Here is an 18572-nt window from a genome sequence, read left to right on the forward strand (position 1 = left end):
AACTATGAAGGGCAAATGTAGTTAGCTGCTTTCTGAGGACTCAGTTTCCCAGTGTGAGTAAGAGTTTGGACTCCCAGAGTCTATATTAGCAATATGTGTGGAGAGAGAGAGAGAGAGAGAGAGAGAGAGAGAGAGAGAGAGAGAGAGAGAGAGAGAGATGCATATATATTATATATATATGTACATACACACACACGTATATATGCATACATGAGAAAATTTAATACAACCTAGAAAGCCAAAACTGATTATTTTAGCAGTTAACATATTGCTATTTTAATAACTTCCAAATAATTGTTCTTTCTAATCTTCATTTATGTAATTTTTACAGCACAATAAGCAGCCATTTTAAAGTCATAAAAATATAACAAAAGAAATATTTCTCCACTAAGAATCTATTCCAAGGCCTCATGTGACCTGGAAGTGACCCTAGCTTCTTAAGATCTAGCTTTTCTAGGTGAACATAGACCCAGACATCCCTTTTCTGGGCCTGTATCCCAAGGAGGTAAAAGGAAGAAAGAAAGGTTCCGTATATCACAAAGTATTTATAACATCACTCTTTGTGATAACAAAGAACAAAAATAAAACTGTGTCATTGATTGGAGAATTGAGGAACAGATTGAGCCACATGAATGTAATGGAAGATTATTGAAGCAAAGGAAACAACTTATATAAGGAATTTGGTGAAATGTAAGAAAAATTTGCATGCATCGAAGCAGAGCTAAGTGAGCAGAACCAGAATCAAATACATACACAAATATACCACAACATTATAAATTGAAAGAACACTAAAATGAAGCCAAGGGCTTTATCATCATAATGACCAATCTTGGCTCTGAGAAGAGATGAGGAAACGTATTTCCCACTTTTTATTGGAGAGATGGGGGACTAAGGGCATGAAATGTTGGAAGATGTTATTAAACCTGTTGATGTATGGATTGGTTTTGCTTAATGCTTTTTCCCCTTTCTTACAGGGGAATAATCATTGTGGATAATATGGAGAGAGGAGTATATCCGGAAATGACTGTAAAGAAGAACAGTCAGAAAATTTTAAATGGAGTAGCAAAGCAGGATCCAGTTATTGAAATTAAGGGGTTTGATTACAAGGAATGAAGCAAGAATCCTAGAATCAATTACCAAGTCAAACAGTCTTAGACAAGCTTTAAGATTAATAATAATAATGATAATATTGAGTCTCTAATCACTGGGTCAAATCTCCTTATAATTCTCTGGACTTGGACCAGTTGGACCTCAGGTTCTCTAGCAACAAGGATGAGCTTGCAGGTTAGGTTTCTTGAGGGACAGGGCCACATGTAAACAAGAAAGTCATTAGAGGATGAGCCTGGTCACAGTGGTGGTGACTGTGGTAGAGGTATGAAGATACTAACAGAAGTCCCTTGTTTCTCAGAAGCCACCACTTGGCTCTTGTGTGCAGCCTATATTAAAGCCTCACTAAGCCAAAATTAGTACAGCGAGATTATTTTTTTTTCTTCCTTCTACTTTCCCAGTATGCTTAGCTTCCTCTGCCCATTACCTTTTACTCTTTTATCTTAGATATGGTGGGAAGCTGCTACAAGTAATTTGAAGAAAGTTTTCACAGACTTGGAGAATGGCAAATGTTCCTGTGTTCAAGAGAGAGAGAAAGACAGAGACAAACAGAGAGACAGAGACAGAGGGACAAAGAGAGATAGAGACAGAGGGAGAGAGACAGAGACAGAGACAGAGATAGAGACAGAGACAGAGAAAGAGAGAAAGGGGGAGAGAAAGAGGGAGAGGGAGAGGCAGAGAGAGAAAGGGGGAGAGACAGAGGGGGAGAGAGGGGAGAGAGGAAATGAAGGACAGAGAGAAAGAGAGACGGGGAGAGAGAGAGAGAGAGAGAGAGAGAGAAGAGAGAGAGAGAGAGAGAGAGAGAGAGAGGAGAGAGAGAGACTGGCATTTGCCAAAGTATATGCTGGCAAGCTTGTCTTGATCACAGCAGCATGGTATTGTAGATAGAGAGATATAATTGAAGTTAGGAAGGCTATGTGACTCTAGGCAAGTTAATTAATCTTTATCGGCCACAATTTCCTCTCCGGTGTGGTTGGACTATGAGTGCAAAGATAAGAAAAATGGGTAAGAAGAATGGAAAGAAGGGGGTCAGATTATAAGGAGCTTTAAGGGTCAAGCAGAGTTTACATTTGATACCAGAGAAGTGGCTTTCTCTGGCAGAGGAATCACATCATATCAGTTGTGTGGACAGGTCAGAAAACTGCTCCAGAGAGCAACCAGAAGGATGCAGCATTGGACTCCAATTGCACAGAGCTACACAGACCCAACAGGAGCCATGATGGAAGGCAAATCTAATGCCACCTGCTGGGAGCTATGGAAACTACAGACGGAACCAGGGCACAGAGTTGTCCTTCTGGAAGCCCAGCCTAGTACGTGACTTTGTCCCAGATTTTTAATGACAGATCTCTCCTTCTTTGGCTTGAGGTAGTGTCAGGGGAGCATGTGACCTTCTCACCTTTCCCTAGATGTTTCAGGAATCACCCTGACATTCCCAGTGCAAATTATGGATAACTGAGACAACTGGGAAGAAAGTGAGATGCTTTCCTGAGCAGCCAGATCCATGGAAAGCACTTGGGAAGTGCACGCACTGAGCAGGCAGGAGGAGAGAGATGCTGTCAAACTGAAGCAAGTGACCAAGAACCAACATGAATTTGGGGAGATAGAATTGTTTGTGAAGTTCAAGAACAGCTTGGTCTGCAAGCCTCTGGAGGACATCTTGTTGGTGAGGCATGGGGTCATAGGAACTTCCGTACCAGAGAAAGCCATAAATTAGAACTGTGTCTTTAAGCTGCAGCACCAGCAATCTGGGTAGTTTGGAGGCAGAGAGCTGATCCCCTGGGAAAGGAGATAACCACCATTTGCTGGAAGCTCAGGGGAGCTACAAGTAGCAAGGACTATAGGCAGGATGGCAAAAGGACTATAATCCCACATAGCCACTGCTAGAAGCTGATGAGGATTGTAGGAAAGGAAGGCTACAGCAGACGCAAGCTATAGGTGGGGCAATGTTTGATGCCAAAAGGACTGCAGAAAGGAGTCACGTACAAGAGGTGACAAAAACAAAGGAGGAAGTAACCCTGTTCAGACAGCCAGGAGAGCCATGGAGGTGAGAACCAATGAAGAGTAGCAACCCACCAGGGGCAGCTAGGTGGTACAGTGGATAGAGCACCTGGCCTGCAGTCAGGAAGACCTGAGTTCAGATGTGACCTCAGACACTGAGCAGCCACGGAACCCTGGATAAGTCATTACTTTACTTCTATCTGCCTATAAAATGGGGATAATGTAGTACTTACTTTTTTTGTGAGATTCAAATGAGATAATATTTGTAAAGTGCTTAGCACAGTGCCTGAAACGTAGTAGATGCTGTATAAATGTATATTCCCTTCCTCTTCCCCTCTTTGCCTCTTCCCCTCCTCCCCTTTAGTGTTTTTATTAATCATATTGTTTCAGTCATTCAATAGTCAGCCAGTAAACATTTATTCAATGTTTACTATGTGCCAGGTACTAAGTGCTAAGTGCAGGAGATAATCCTACCCTGGAGGAGCTCACAATCTAACAGAAGAGACAACAAGTAAACAACTATGTACAACTTTTTGACTTGTAACAACTTGTAAACTTGTGTTTACTAGATAAATAGAAAATTGTCAACAGAGGGATTCCATGCTTATCACTTGACATCTAAAATCATAACAACTCTAGCTTTTTGGAAACACCCGAAACATAGCAAATGTTATTTCAGAACCTCAAATAACAATAAAAATGAAAAAGGCTCGCAAAGCCTGCCTGGTCCCTTTGGATCTGGAGGGAGCCTCTCACAGGAGTGTTACTCTTATATGCAAATGAGGCTTTAAAGGTCTCTGGGAAGGATTGTTCATTCACGTGCACTGCTGTTTTCTACAAGCTCTGTTATGAGATCTATTGGTTTGTTTGTTCGTTTGTTTTTAACCTGCAAATAAAACTTTACCTTCTTTGAATTCTGTTTCTCAGACTTTCTGAGTGGAGACAAGGAGCCAGTGAGCTGAGGCATTTCTTCAAAGTGTACCCAGATTTTTCATGCCACAGGAGAACCTCTGACACAAGGGATACATTAATTGATTATAAACTGCGTATAACCCATGAGAGGTGATGGGACATCATAGATTGAAGGCCCACCTTAGGGTCTAGATGACCTGGAATTAAGTCTTGCTTCAGATATATATATGAACTATGTGACCAGGGCAAGTCCCTTAACCTCTCAGTGGCATAGATGTCTTCCTTTGACTACAAGTTGTCCATCTACATCAGTGAAAAGTTCATCATACCAATAAAATTACAACTTTTGACACCCCTCAAAAGAAGTATGCATATATTATTCTAGTGGTTAGAAATCTAACCTTGGACTTCCATTATGTCCAACATTTTAAAATAATAAATTATTAGATGAAAGCACTGATATCATGCTTATCAGATTGAGAGAACATACCAAGATAGGAGGAAGAGCTCACATGATGGATAGTTAGGTCATGATCCAAAAAACTTGTAATGGCTAGAATGATGGGTCAAATCTCACAGATAAATTCAATAAGGCTAAATGTAAAATCTGATACTTGAGTTACAAAAGAGAAGCTTCACTTGCACAGGATGGGAGAGATGTAGCTAGACATCTTAGATCAACATATTGTGAGAAAAAAGACCTGGTTTTAGTGGACCATAAACTCAATATGAGTCAACAGTGTGATGTAGTAGTCAAAAGGCCTAATTTAATTTTGGGCAGCAATTAATATAAATATTGTTTCTAGAATGAGGGAGGTTGTACATAATCCCTATATTCAGTCACAATCAAAACACATGTAAGGGCAGCTAGGTGGTGCAGTGGATAGAGCACTGGCTCTGCAGTCAGGAGGACCTGAGTTCAAATCCAGCCTCAGATACTGACACTAGCTGTGTGACCCTGGACAAGTCACCTAACCCTGATTGCCTCACCAAAAACAAATAAACAAAAAAAGTGGAGTATTAGATTCAGTTCTGGATGTGGCATTTTAAGCACACTGCCAAACTGAAGTATGTTCAAGGAAGGGTGAGCAGAGTGAGGAAGGGACCTGGAACTGTGGCATATAAGGAGAGGCTGGAGGAACAGAAAATGCTTAGCTTAGGAAGGGGGAAGATAGGGTATGGAAGAGGGAAGACATGGTGACATCTTGAAGGGTTGTTGTTTAACAGAGACTTATTTTGCTTGGCCCCTGAGAGCAGAACAGGAAGCAATGAATGGAAGTTTCCAAGAAGTGTATTTCAGTTCTCTGTATGGAAAAACTTAGAAATTGATGATGTCCAAAAGTGGATTGGGGGCATATATGAAAGCAGTCAATTCTAAGTCTTTAGAAACTGTCAGGAAGAAAACAAACACTACTTGTTAGGAATGTTAGGAAGGGGATTCCTACTCAGGTTTGACTTAGCCAAGATACCCTCTGACCTCTGTTCCACTTCTGACATTACAAGAGTGTAGCATGACTTACATGGAAATGTGTTTTGCATGACTACACATGTATAACCTATGTCAAATTGCTTGCCTTCTCAATGGGGGGAAGTGGGCAAGAAGGAAGAGAATGTGGAACTCAAAATTTGAAGAAAAAAAATGTTGGGGGCAGCTAGGTGGTGCAGTGGATAAAGCACCAGCCCCGGATAAGGAGGACCTGAGTTCAAATCTGACCTTAGACACTTGACATTTACTAGCTGTGTGACCCTGGGCAAGTCACTTATCCCATTGCCTAGCTGAAAAAAATGTTAAAATTGTTTTTACATGTAACTGGGGAAAAATAAAATATTAAATTTAACAAACAAACAAAAACAACAAGAGAGTATCAGCTTATGAGTCTTCCCAAGTTTCTCTTAATTGTTTAGATATTATTTCCTAGGGTGCAATAATAGCAGAGCATTCATATCCCACACTATCTACTCCTGATACACACACACACACACACACACACACACACACATACACACATACACACACGCATGTGTACATAGATCCTGCATTCTGAGTCTTTTATTCATCTTTCCATCATGAAGTGGATAGCATGCTTCATTAGTCCTCTAGAATCATAACTGGGTTTATTTTTCCTCCTTTATCAGTTGGAGACTAGAGAAGGTTTTTTGCTGATTGGGGGAAAATATATGTTTATATATTAGAGATATGCATATGTATAATTAAATAAGAAGAATATAGGAACTTCTGCTCTCCAGCTCATTGTTCCTTTTTCCATAGAATTAGAGGATGGAAGAGAATCTTCCATCTCTTCTAAGATTCTGAGAACTACCCTTCAGTTCTGCCCACTACTTCCATTCTAATTGGGTCGTGTGTTAATAACCAAGTTCTTGAATTTGCTAGGTCTAGTCTTACTCAGCTGTTCCCTCCTAAGGACTGGGAGCAGTGTCATGTCTCCTGTATTTTAAGCTCTGTCGGGTACTAGCTCAAGGGGAGAAGTCTCTTTTCCAAAAGATAAGGCTGTTCTGAATCAAGGGAGTCCTACTCCTTTATCAACAGAAAGCTATCCCCTCAATCACATCCAAAATATTTATAGACATACTCTTTGTGATTGTAAAGAATAAAATAAAATAAAATAAACAAACCAGTGGTTTGATTATTGGGAAATGTCTTTGCGAAGTGTGGTATATGAATGTTCTCGTATGTTGTACCATTTGAAATGCCATTTCTAAGGAATTAGGAGAAACTTGGGAGGAAGTTTAAATACAGGAGTCAGAAACGTAAAAATATAAACATGAATGAAGAACCATGAGGTACTAAACAAATACAGTCTGCTTACTTTTGTGTCCCCTCTGATCCCTATTATCACCATGGATCTTAGAGGGAGTCTAATTAGACAGAAGCCTGGGGTTGGTTCTGTATATTTTATAATCTTAAAAAAAAAAAGAATGGGGGCAGCTAGGTGGCTCTATGAGATGTCTTACATTTTCTTCCATTTTTCTGTCTTTTGACGTTGTTTAATATTTGTTATTATCTCACGAAGTCATTAGCTTCTATTTGATCCATTCTAATTTTCAGAGAGTTTGCTCCTTGGGTAAGGTTTTGTACTTCTTGTGCCAAACTGTTAATGTCCTTTCCAATTCTTTATTCCATAGTCCTCATTTTTTTCCGATTTTTTTCCTTCTATCACTCTCATTTATAAAAATATTTTAACTCTTGCTTCATCTCTTCCAGGAATTCTAGTTGATTTTGTGTCCACAAAATGTTTTTCTTTGAGGCTTTGCTTGTAGATATTTTGGAATCATTTTCTTCTTCTGAGTTTAGTATCTTGAGTGTCCCTGTCACCATGATAGATTTTTACGGTGAAATTCTTTTTTGTTGTTTTACTCATTCTTCAGTCTTCTCCCTGACTTTGAAATTGATATTAGGTGACGTAAGAAACAGAAAAATTTTAAAAAAAATTTAATTGGGAACTATTTAAGAAAATGAATAAAAATACAATAAAACATAGATAATGTGAATTTGTGGTTTTCCAAGTCAATATGTGGCCAGCAGAGATAGGTTTCTGTTTGAGTTTCAGACCATGGCTGTAGAAGAGAACTAGATAGACATATTCAGCTTGGTCCCAAGGAGCAGAACAAGAAAATTGGGTGGAAATTACATAGACATATTTAGTCTTGATTGTAAGGGAAAGCTCCCTTCCTGAGCTATCTAAAAGTCGAGTGGGCTGTCTCAGGATGTAAAAGGCTCCCCTCACTGGGGGTCTTGTAGCATGGCCTAGATGTTCACTTATTGGGGAAGCAGTGGTGAATCATTATTTAGGTACAAATTGGACTACAAAGTTTCCAAGGTACCTCTTAGATATTGTGAGTCAGTGAGTGTGGTAGTTACAAAGAGGAAGATTTCAGCTCAGGAAGAACTTTCCAACAAAGGGCAAATATGGGATGGGCTGCCTTGTGAGGCAATGACATAGCCATCCTTGGGATAGTTCAATCACGGCTAGGATGACCAATTGTCCAAGATGTTGTAGAAACTAGGTGACACAGCAAATAGACCATAGGTTTGGGAGTCAGAAAAAACGTGAGTTCAAATCTTGCCTCAGACATTTTCTAGTTGTGTGACATTGGGCAAGTGACTTCATCTCTCTGTGCCTCAGTTTCTTTTTCTGTAAGATCGGGATAGTAATAGCATCTACTTCACAAGGCTATTGTGAGGCTCAGATTATTTAACATGTGTAAGGTGTTTTGCAAACTTTTAGGTGCTATATAAATGCTGGCTATTTTTTATTATTATTATTATTATCATCATTAGTAGTAGTAGTATAGATTCAAGCATTGGAATAGGTGTTGTACTGTATGATATCTGAGGTCCCATCCAACTCTAACATTCTAGGATTTTGTGATTCCACAATCCAATAATTTTATGGTCTTATGGTCCTCTTATTCTATCACAGTGTACTGTAAGTCTGAGGTTCCATGGTCTTATAAGTCAATGAAAGTTTATAATAACAATGAAAGAAGAAAGAAAGAAAAGAAGGGAGAGAGGAGGAAGAGAAGAAGAAGAGGAAGAAGGAGGAGAAGGAGAAGGAGTAGGAGGAGGAGGAGTAGGAGGAGGAGGAGGAGGAGAAGAAGAAGAAGAAGAAGAAGAAGAAGAAGAAGAAGAAGAAGAAGAAGAAGAAGAAGAAGAAGCAGCTTTCATTTATGGAGCACTTTGCCAAGAACCTTGCATATGTTACCCCATTTGATCCTCACAATAACCCTGGGAGAGAGGAAAAGAGGAAATAAGTATTTACTGAGCATATACTATGTGTCAGGCATTGGGCTAAGCACATTGCAAAATATTATTATCTCATTTGATCTTCATAACAACCCTAGGAGGTAGATACTACTATGATCCCCATTTTACAGTTAAGGAAATTGAGACAGGCAGAGGTTAACTGCCTTTCCTAGCATTACATAGCTAGAAAGAATCTGAGGCTGGATTTGAACTCAGGTCTTTTGGACTCCAGGGCCTCCACTCTATCCATTGCACCACCTACTGCTTCTAAAAGAGGCAGGGAGTGTCCAAAGAAACTTTGGCTGCAGGCTGTGGTATGAGGAACAGAACATAGATTTCTTGATGAAATTTTTCCAGATAACATATCTAAAAATAACGGCTTGTGGTAGTAACTCCTGTGCCCTGCCCAGCCCCATGTTCCCTGGGTGATCTGATTTCCGCCTAGTTTCCTGGGGCCCTGCCCTTTGATCTCCCCACTATCCCAAGCTCACCGCACTGCTGCCAGCAATAGACTTTTTTTTTTGCTAGATAAGGAAAATTAAGACTTGTGGACAATAACATGATCTGAGCATTTCTGCTCTACAAATCCTCCAGAGTTGGTGTCCACTGTGTGAGTGTGATGAGTAAGCTCCTGAAGAAATGAAATAAAAGGCGGCACCCAGATATTTCTTATTCTGAAAACTTGACCAATCCCCTACAGCCCAACTTCTGTTGCTCAGGAAGCTGGGTGTTTCCTTCTCAGACAGCCTAGGAAGAAGACTTATTTGGCACCACTAAAGAGCCCTGTGAACCAGTAAGTGACTTCTTTTTCTTTTTTGTGATTTACTAGTCAGGGCTATGTTAAGGGTGTGGAGTGGACAGTAGAAAGATAACTGGACTTGGATTCAGGAGATTTGGGTGTGATACAGCTCTACTAGACTGAGAAAGTCACTTTATCTCTATGACTATCCTCATCTGAGAAATGAAGGGTTGAAATATATGAGTTCTAAGGGTCCTTCTTGCTCTAAACCCTATAAGAACTAGGGGTCCCTAGGAAAGTAGGCTTCCAAATAAGACTAGGAAATCCTCATCCCTGGAAATTCATAAAACTAAGGATAGGCTGCATTTTCAACTGCCCAGAGGAAGGTGGATGGACTAGATGACCTTTAAAGGTACCTCCCATTTCATAATAAATAGAGAATCGTAGAGCTAGAGTTCAAAGGGACCTCAGAAGCCGCTGCACCCAACTGCTTTATTTTACATATGAGGCGAAAAGAGATTTAATACATGACTGGCCCAAGGTAGCACATGATGAATGTTAGTGGCAGGATTTGAACCCAGATCCTCTCATTCCAGACCCAATGATCTTTCCACTATACCATGCTACCTCCCTAGAAAAGGCAGGGGCATTATTTTTAGGGCAGCTAGGGGGTGCCGTGTATAGAGTGTCAGGCCTAGAGTCAAGAAGACTCATCTTCATGAGTTCAAATCCAGCCTCAGACACGTAGTAGTATGTGAACCTGGGCAAGTCACTTAACCTGGTTTGCCTCAGTTTCCTCATTAGTAAAATGGCCAACCACTCCAGTATCTTTGCCAAGTAAACCCCAAACGGAGTAAGAAAGAGTCAGGAACAACTAAAATGGTTGAACAACAACAAAAATCATCTTCAGGACCAAAATCCAGGGTTGACTTGATCAGGTTGCCAAGGCTTGACTCAGGTAGAAAGGGTATGGAATGGCACTAGAAAGAGAGCAGGTCTGAGAAAATTGTGAAGATGCTTCAACACAGTGTCTCCCAAGGAAGCTCTTGCTTCTTAGTGATGGTTAGATGTGCTATCACTTGGCACAGTAGGGAGAGAGAGAGTGCCAACATCAAAGCCAGGAAGATCTGGAATTATGTGCCAGCTTGGACACATGCTGGCTGTGTGACCCTGGGCAAGTCATTAGAATTCTCAGTGACCAACAACTTCTTGACGTTACATTTTAGAGAAAGCGCCACCCTGAACTGGCAGGGAGTTTCCTCACTCAGACGTTCCCTAAACCAGTGAAATCACTCGCTACTTCTATCACTTACTTATGGAGCGGGTGAAAATTGGGTTAGATGCTGCCTTAATCTGAAGGCTGGCTGTTGCTCCTCCCCCATACCTATCCCTCATCCTAAGGGCTGTTCCTCAAGCTTTTAGGTTCTTGCGCTGAGTCCAGTCAGCTTGGGATCATATGTTAAGAGCTAGAAGATTATCTGCTTCAGCCTCCTCATTTTACGAATGAGGAAACTGAGGCCCATAGAGGTGCTTACTTGTCCAAGATCCCCCAAGTAAAAGCTAGGGGGTGCAGTGAATAGAGCACAGTACTTGGAAGAGGGAAGACCTGAGTTGGACACCCTAGCTGAGCAAGTCGCTTAGGTTATTAGAGACAAGATTTGAACCCAGTCCTGATGACTCCAAAGTCAGTGTTCTTTCAACTATACCATATTGCCCTTGCCAAGAGACTTGTAACAAACCAGAGCCCCTACTTTAGAGCCATGCAAACTTCTAGGCTAGGGAAGTCCCAAAGGGAGGAGTAAGGAATGGCCAAAGTCCCCCAGTCTGGTAACCACATCTCAAAGGGAATTACCCAGTCTTTGAATCTTAGAGCAGGAGAGCACCATGTATGCCACTCACTCAGTCCAACCCTTGCCTGAGGCATGAATGCCCTCTATGACATCCCTCTGTCAGTAGCCTGACAGCCTCAGCTGAATACCTCTAGGAATGAGGGACTCACTATCTAGCAAGATTGCCCATTCCATTTTCAGGTGGCTTTCATTCTTAAGATCAATCATAGCCTCATAGATTCAGAGTTGAGAGGGAGCTTAGAGATCTTGTCTAGTCTCTTCATTTTACAGATGAAGAAATTGAGGCCCAGAGGGGAAAAGTGATTTCCCAAGGGGTATTCCTCATATTGAGTGGAAATCTGCTTCCTTATAGCATCATTAGGACTTAATGTGCATAAGCCTTAAGAATGTGGCAATGTCTTTCTCACGAATTATGGAGGAGAATAGAATTGCTAGCCCTGCACATCTGCTTTTTCTTTCCCAGTGGATCCCAAAGCCCTTTAGGTCATTTGCTTTCTGAGATGAAGGGTTTCAGAGTGGCCACACAGTGGTCAGTACAACATGCGCAAGGTGAAAAGCAAGAGTGATGGAGTGGGATAAAGAAAGTGGATCTTGGCATCAGAAAGTCATGGGTTCAAATCCAGTTTCTGATGGATAGTGGCTGAGTGACTTTGGGCAGGTCACAACCTTTCCGTCCTCCACACATATCTCTAAGACTGGAAACTGCAGAGTAGTTATAGATCTGTATCCTTGGAGGGAGAGTTTGCACACTGAGAGTTCCTAACTTGAAATCATGGCTCTGGGGAAAAAGGTACCAAACACCTTGTTAGGTACTGAGGCTACAAAGACAAAAGGAAGAATAGTCTCTGTCCTCAAAGAGATTATATTCTCCAGAGAAATATAATCAGGGTGTGCTGGAGCTCCTTCATACTGCCTTATGAGAGCTGAGTGTTAAATTTTTAGTGTGAGCATTTATACCTTGGAAATTGTCAAATGCTCCAAATCAAGGCTTGGTTTGTTTTGTTGATTGTCTAGATTTACATTTCCAGCACACCAGGGGATACTACACACACACACACACACACACACACACACATATACTCACAGAGAGAGAGAGAGAGAGAGAGAGAGAGAGAGAGAGAGAGAGAGAGAGAGAGAGAAGTACATGTATGATCATTTTAGTAGAGGCAGGACTCTATCAAGGGAAGTCAGGAAAGGCTGTGGTGCAACATGACCCATAAGCTGAGCTTGAAGGAGGTTAGACATCTCATAGGGAGAGAAGGAATGAGTGCATTCCAGGCATGGAAGACTGATGAGAGATAGAATGCCCAGTTCAGGGAACAGGGAATAGGTCAGTTGGACTGGAGCATAGAGTGCATGAAATGGACAAATGTGAAATAAACCTGAAAGGGCAGGGTCCCTCCATATGGTGACAGACTTTAAATGCCAAGCAGAAGAACTTATATTTTATTCTAGATCTAATAGGGAGTCACTGAAAGTTCTTGATCATCAGCCTTGTCCTTAAAGAAGATTATTCTAGCAGCAATGTGAAGGGTGGATCAGACAGGTGAGAGATTGCAAGCCAGGAGTCCAAACAGGAGGAGGCTGTTAAAATAATAAGAACCAGGATTTACATCACACTTTAGGATTTATGAAACACTTTGCAAACATTATCTCATTTGATCCTCACCAAAACCTTAAATGGTATTATTATCTCCATTTTACAGTTGAGGAAACTGAGGCAGACAGAGGTTAAGTAACTTATCAAGAGTCTTACAGTAAGTGTCTCCAGCTGGATTTAAACTCAAGGTCTTCCTAACTCTCAGTCAAGTACTCTGTCTACTGCAATTATCCAGGGAAGAGACAATGAGATCTCAAATTTCTACTCATGAATATGGTGGTTGATTGGGGATTGAGCATCCCCTCTGAAAATTAGTATGTGAAAAGTCTCTTTTCATAAGCTTTGACTTTGCTCCATAGGGCACAGAGTGCTGGGCTATGGGACAGCAGCTCTGGCCACAGTCTGCAGTTTGTTTTTAGTTACTACCTGACGTTTTTGTTCACCAGCCCATCTGGCACCTCTGTAGAAAATGGGTCTTCTCCTCCTCTAGGTGGCTACCTGGTAATAGAGCTACTGAGTTCTATTACCTTCCACACAGAGGGCAGGAAGCACCAATATGGTCTTCGTTAATGGTCTGCTAGTAAAGAGACCAATATCTCTGACCAATCAGATGGATTCAAAGAGTTAATGACTCATGGGACCTTAATCTGAATGGAGATGGGGGGAAGGGAGAGGAGAGAGAGAGAGAGAGAGAGAGAGAGAGAGAGAGAGAGAGAGAGAGAGAGAGAGCGAGCCCAGGAACTTGAGTTAGTTCAACCCTTTCATTTTGTAGATGAGGAAATAGAGGTGCCTTTCTAGATAAGTGACCTTGGACCTATAATTCCTTAACCTCTTCAAATTTGTTTCCCCATTTGTAGTTCAAGGGAAGAGAGAACTGAGGAATAAGTTAGGTAAGGGCAAGTTTTGATGGTGGAGAGACATCCTAAGCCTTAATTTTCTCTTCTCTTAATCATCCCCATGGCCTTCCCCTGAATGCTTTCCCAGTGATTTATGTGCCTCTAAAGTATTTAATAAGCAAACTGATGACGTGGCTTTGTAAGAGTCTCATACTCAACCCTGGTCATGCATCATATGAACACCCTGGCTCTGAGATCCATAATATACTTGTATTGTGAAACTCATCATTGCTGGTGCTTCCTCCCCAGATGTAGAGTACCATCCCCCTCCCCATGCTTCTGAAGGGGATCTTCTGAATTTCCATGGCCCAGAAATGCCATCGCCACTCTAGATGAGGAGCCAACCCTCTCAGTCCCGAGCCTGTATGAAGTGAGCCAGGTTGGTTCTCAGCAGACACCCAGTCTATTTCCCGTCCTCTGATCTAAGCCGATCCAATGAGCATTTAGTAAGTACTTCCTATGTATCAGGCACTGTGCTCTGTATCCCTGGAGATACAAAGACAAAAACGAAACAATCTGCACCTCAAAATGCTTCCATTCTACTAGAGGGAGGTGCCTGGAATCCTTTCAGTTTGGTATGACCAGGCAGGGCTTGTGAGCCCTTGGCAAAGCCTTCAAGAACCCAGGGTCACCACCAGATCCCAATGATACATCAGAAGAGAACTGTAGTAGAAACTGATCAATTGATAATTAAGTGGCAAGCAATTTATCAAGGGCCAGGGACCATGTTAAACAGGAAAAAAAAAACTGGGCCCTGTACCCAAGGAGCTTATGTTCTATCCAGAACTGCAAAATTATGTACTGCACCCATTAGACAACAAGGCTTGATGTCCAATCAGTCAAGAAGTATTAATTATGCACCTATGTGCCAGACACTGTGCTAGGTATGATGGATACACACACAAAGGAAACAAATTCTACCTGTAAAGAGTTTACATTCTAATGCTATCAGACCACTTGGTGGGTATGTGGTAGAGGAGGTTCCTGTTTGGATATGGGTTAGGCTAAATGGTCACTCAGGTCCCTTCTCACTCTAAGATTCAATGATCTATGATTCTAGGAGTTTCTATGACTCTTTTAGCAAAGTAAGTGAACAAATCAACCTTTTTCTTTCCTTACAGGGCAACCCAGGATGAGTACTTCTACAGCACTACTAGATCCTACTACAACTGAATATTACTACTATGATGGTGATGCCGCTCCATGCCACAAAGACAACGTCAAAGAATTGACTTCCATGTTCTTGCCTCCTCTGTACGTGGTGGTGTTCATCATAGGCCTGCTGGGCAATGCCATGGTGGTGCTGATCCTCATGAAGTACAAGAGACTCAAGACCATGACTAACATCTACCTTTTCAACTTGGCCATCTCAGATTTGCTCTTCCTCATTACACTTCCATTCTGGATTCACTATGAGTTGCAAAGGGACTGGGTCTTTGGGGATGCCATGTGTAAACTCCTTTCAGGGTTGTATTATTTGGGCTTATACAGTGAAATCCTCTTCATCATCCTGTTGACCATCGATAGGTACCTGGCCATCGTCCATGCGGTATTTGCCATAAAGGTCAGGAAGGTGGTCCTCAGCATCGTGACCAGCATCATGACCTGGGGTGTGGCCTTCTTGGCCTCTCTCCCTGACATAATCTTCACTAGATCTCAGAAGGAGTTTTTTAATTACTCCTGCAGCCCACATTTCCCACATGAGACCGCAAGGACGTGGCGACAGTTCCAGGCTTTGAAATTGAACATCCTGGCACTCATTTTGCCCCTGCTGGTCATGATCTTCTGCTACACAGGGATTATAAAAATACTGCTTAGACGGAGGAGTGAGAAGAAATGGAAAGCGGTCAAGCTGATTTTTGTCATCATGGTTATCTTCTTTCTCTTCTGGACGCCCTATAACCTCACAGTTCTGGTTTCTGCTTTCCAAGATGTCTTTTTTACAACCGAATGTGAGAGGAGCAAACAGTTGGATTTGGCGATGCAAGTGACCGAAGTCATCGCCTTCACACACTGTTGTGTCAACCCTGTGATCTATGCCTTTGTCGGGGAGCGGTTTCAGAAATACCTCTCTCATTTTGTCCACAACCACGTTGCAGTGCACCTGTGCAAACATGTCCCATCCTTCTTGAGGGACAGATTGGAGAGAGCCAGTTCTTTCTCTCCATCTACCGGGGAACAAGAACTCTCAGTTGAGTTTTAGGTTGGCCCGAGAATAGCTTACCTAGGAGGATGGCTCATGGGCATTCAAGTTTACCCAGCTGGAATGGGAAAAACAAACCAATGCACTGATTTCCAGATTGGATTTCTCAGATGAGTCAGTACTCAACTGGGAGGTGAGATGGCTGAGAGGTCAGGCCCCGGGCTCTCCTAAAACTCCAGGCCTCAGGCTATAAGAACACAGCTATTTGCAAAATTGCTCTGTAGTCACAAAGAGCTTTGTAGACCAAACAGAACTTAATGTAATTTATTTTCTTTTGAGGTTTACTTGTAATTATAAATAAAAGTTTCTGTACGCTCAGACTCGAAAATCATGCTTTTCTAATGTGCAGGAACAAAATAGCAGCATGTATATAACACATATATAATACGTCTTAGTATACATATACGTACATACATATATACACATATATGCATCGATCTCTATATGTTTCTATCTTTATCTGTTGTTTAGGTTTTTCAGTTGTGTCCAACTCTTCATGACCCCATTTGGGATTTTCTTGGCAAAAGTACTGGAGTGGTTTGCCGCATTTCCTTCTCCAGCTCATTTGACAGATGAGGAAACTGAGGCAAACAAGGTGAAGTGAATTAGGTCACACACCTAGGAAGTGTCTGAAGCTGGATGTGAGTTTTGGTCTTCCTGATTCCAGGCTGGCATTCCATCTACTGTGCCACCTAGCTTCTCTATCTGTATCTCTCTATCTAAAGAGAGAGAGAGGAGAAGGGAGGAAGGAAGGGATGGAGGGAGGAAGGGAAGGGAGGGGGGGGAAGGAAGAGGGAGAGAGAGAGATAGAGAATGTAGCACATAAGACATGAGTCAAAGAGGCCTGGGTTCACATCCTGCCTCCAACACTAACTAGGTATGTAACTGAGTTATCTAAAATGTCTGAGCCTCAGTTTTCTCATCTGTAAAATGGGGATAACTCCTGTAGTACCTACTGTATAGAAAGGACTTTGCAAAATTTGATGTGCAATGGAAATGTCAGCTATTGTTATGACTGTACAAGATCTTAACAGACCTGTATTCTCTGAAAACCTAAATACATCACAGAAATTTTGTTTGTGGTTTTTTTTAAGCTGTCTCTGTAACAGCGACTAGAGTTACTAGCCCCCAACCTCCCAAAAGCACATCTTCCTGGGATCCTGGGTCAGCATAAAGTCACATAGAGACAGCACTGGCTATATGACAGTGGGCAATGCACTCCTCTCCTGTGGGCTTGAGCATTTGTCCAAGTGACCTGGAATTAGTGGGGGAGGGGAAAGAGGGGACAGACCTTCATCGACTTCTCTAGCTAACATCTCCACTTTGTGATAATACTGCCCTTTCAAGACAAACAGCCCATGAAGTCTTGGGGCTTTTTGGTCAGAGCTAACTGGTAAAGGAATGATGACTGACCAAAGCCAATGGAGAAGATGAGCATCCCCAAAAGGACTGACCCAAGCCTGTTTTACTAGAAGGTGCAGGCCAGGAGTTGCTTGGACAGTACATAATAGAGGCAAAATGTAAAATGTCCAATCAGCAACCAACCCCACAAACAGCAGTAGGTGCTGATGGGGTTTAAGTATCAGTTTCCTGAGAGATTAGTGCAATATAGTCATAAGTTGTTCCTGAATTCCTTTTGGGTCATTCCGTTACTGTGAGTGCTTAGGAAATAAATGCCTGTCTCATAGCTTGTTACTATTGCCAATTTTTACTTCCCTTTTTCTCTACTTTGGGGAGACTTAGACTTGAACCAAATCCTAGTTTTCAAGAAATTAATTTCCAGGGCATTAAGGACGGGGCTTAATAAGCCAAGGATTGAGAAGAGAAAAGACAGTCTAGCCTGACTCTCAATGGAGGCTGGACCCTCCCAAGAGTGAATCCAGTCCAGACCAGAGCAGAAGTCTTAGTCGAAAGGGACTGAGTACAGCATCCTAGCCCCCTGAACCAGGAGCAGTTCCCTAGAGGCAATGGGAATTTATGTCCAAACAGACTAGAATTGCAGCTAAGCTCTGAAAGCCTTCTCTGCCTACAGAGGGGTCTGTCTTATAATAATAATAATTAAGAGCTAACATTTATTTTTTAAGAGCTAGCATTTATATAGGTAGATATAAAATATAACATATAGAATATAGAATACAAATAATATGTGATATAATGTGTAATATAAAATACTGTCAATGACTTGCCCCAGGGTCGTAGTTAGTAAGTACCTGGGGCTGGATTTGAAATCAGGTCTTCCTGACTCCATGTCCAGTGCTCTATACCCATTGCACCACCAAGTTATCCCTAATCCTGATGAACATTAGAAAGAAACTCTAGACAGATTCTATTAATCCCACCAACTTTCTTTTTCTTTTTCTTTTAGGCAATTGGGATTAAGTGACTTGCCCAGGGTCACACAGCTAGTAAATGTCAAGTGTTTGGTCTGAGGCCAGATTTGAACTCAGGTCCTCTTGACATCAAGGTCGGTGCTCTATCCACTGCACCACCTAGCTGTCCCCC

General features: G+C 41.8%; 1 protein-coding gene across 4 annotated transcripts; it reads left to right on the plus strand.

Moving 5' to 3' along the window:
• The first annotated feature begins 9330 nt into the window (after nt 1-9330).
• On the plus strand, nt 9331-17145 carry LOC110209095 (C-C chemokine receptor type 1-like). Of its 4 annotated transcripts, none has more exons than XM_020987312.2 (3): nt 9331-9575; nt 14117-14313; nt 14989-17145. In XM_020987312.2, the coding sequence occupies exon 3, from the start codon at nt 15000-15002 to the stop codon at nt 16068-16070; it is 1071 nt and encodes a 356-aa protein (XP_020842971.1). In that variant the 5' UTR covers nt 9331-9575; nt 14117-14313; nt 14989-14999; the 3' UTR covers nt 16071-17145. The 4 variants fall into 4 exon arrangements, with proteins under 4 accessions (XP_020842971.1, XP_020842970.1, XP_020842972.1 ...); XM_020987311.2 differs by having other exon boundaries at nt 9332-9575; nt 14117-14246; XM_078151638.1 differs by lacking the exon at nt 9331-9575 and adding an exon at nt 13111-13128 and having other exon boundaries at nt 14117-14246.
• The last annotated feature ends 1427 nt before the right edge of the window (nt 17146-18572 follow it).

The sequence above is a fragment of the Phascolarctos cinereus genome, unplaced genomic scaffold, assembly GCF_003287225.1.
Source record: "Phascolarctos cinereus isolate Bilbo 61053 unplaced genomic scaffold, phaCin_HiC Scaffold_1;HRSCAF=81, whole genome shotgun sequence".
NCBI lineage: Eukaryota > Metazoa > Chordata > Mammalia > Diprotodontia > Phascolarctidae > Phascolarctos > Phascolarctos cinereus.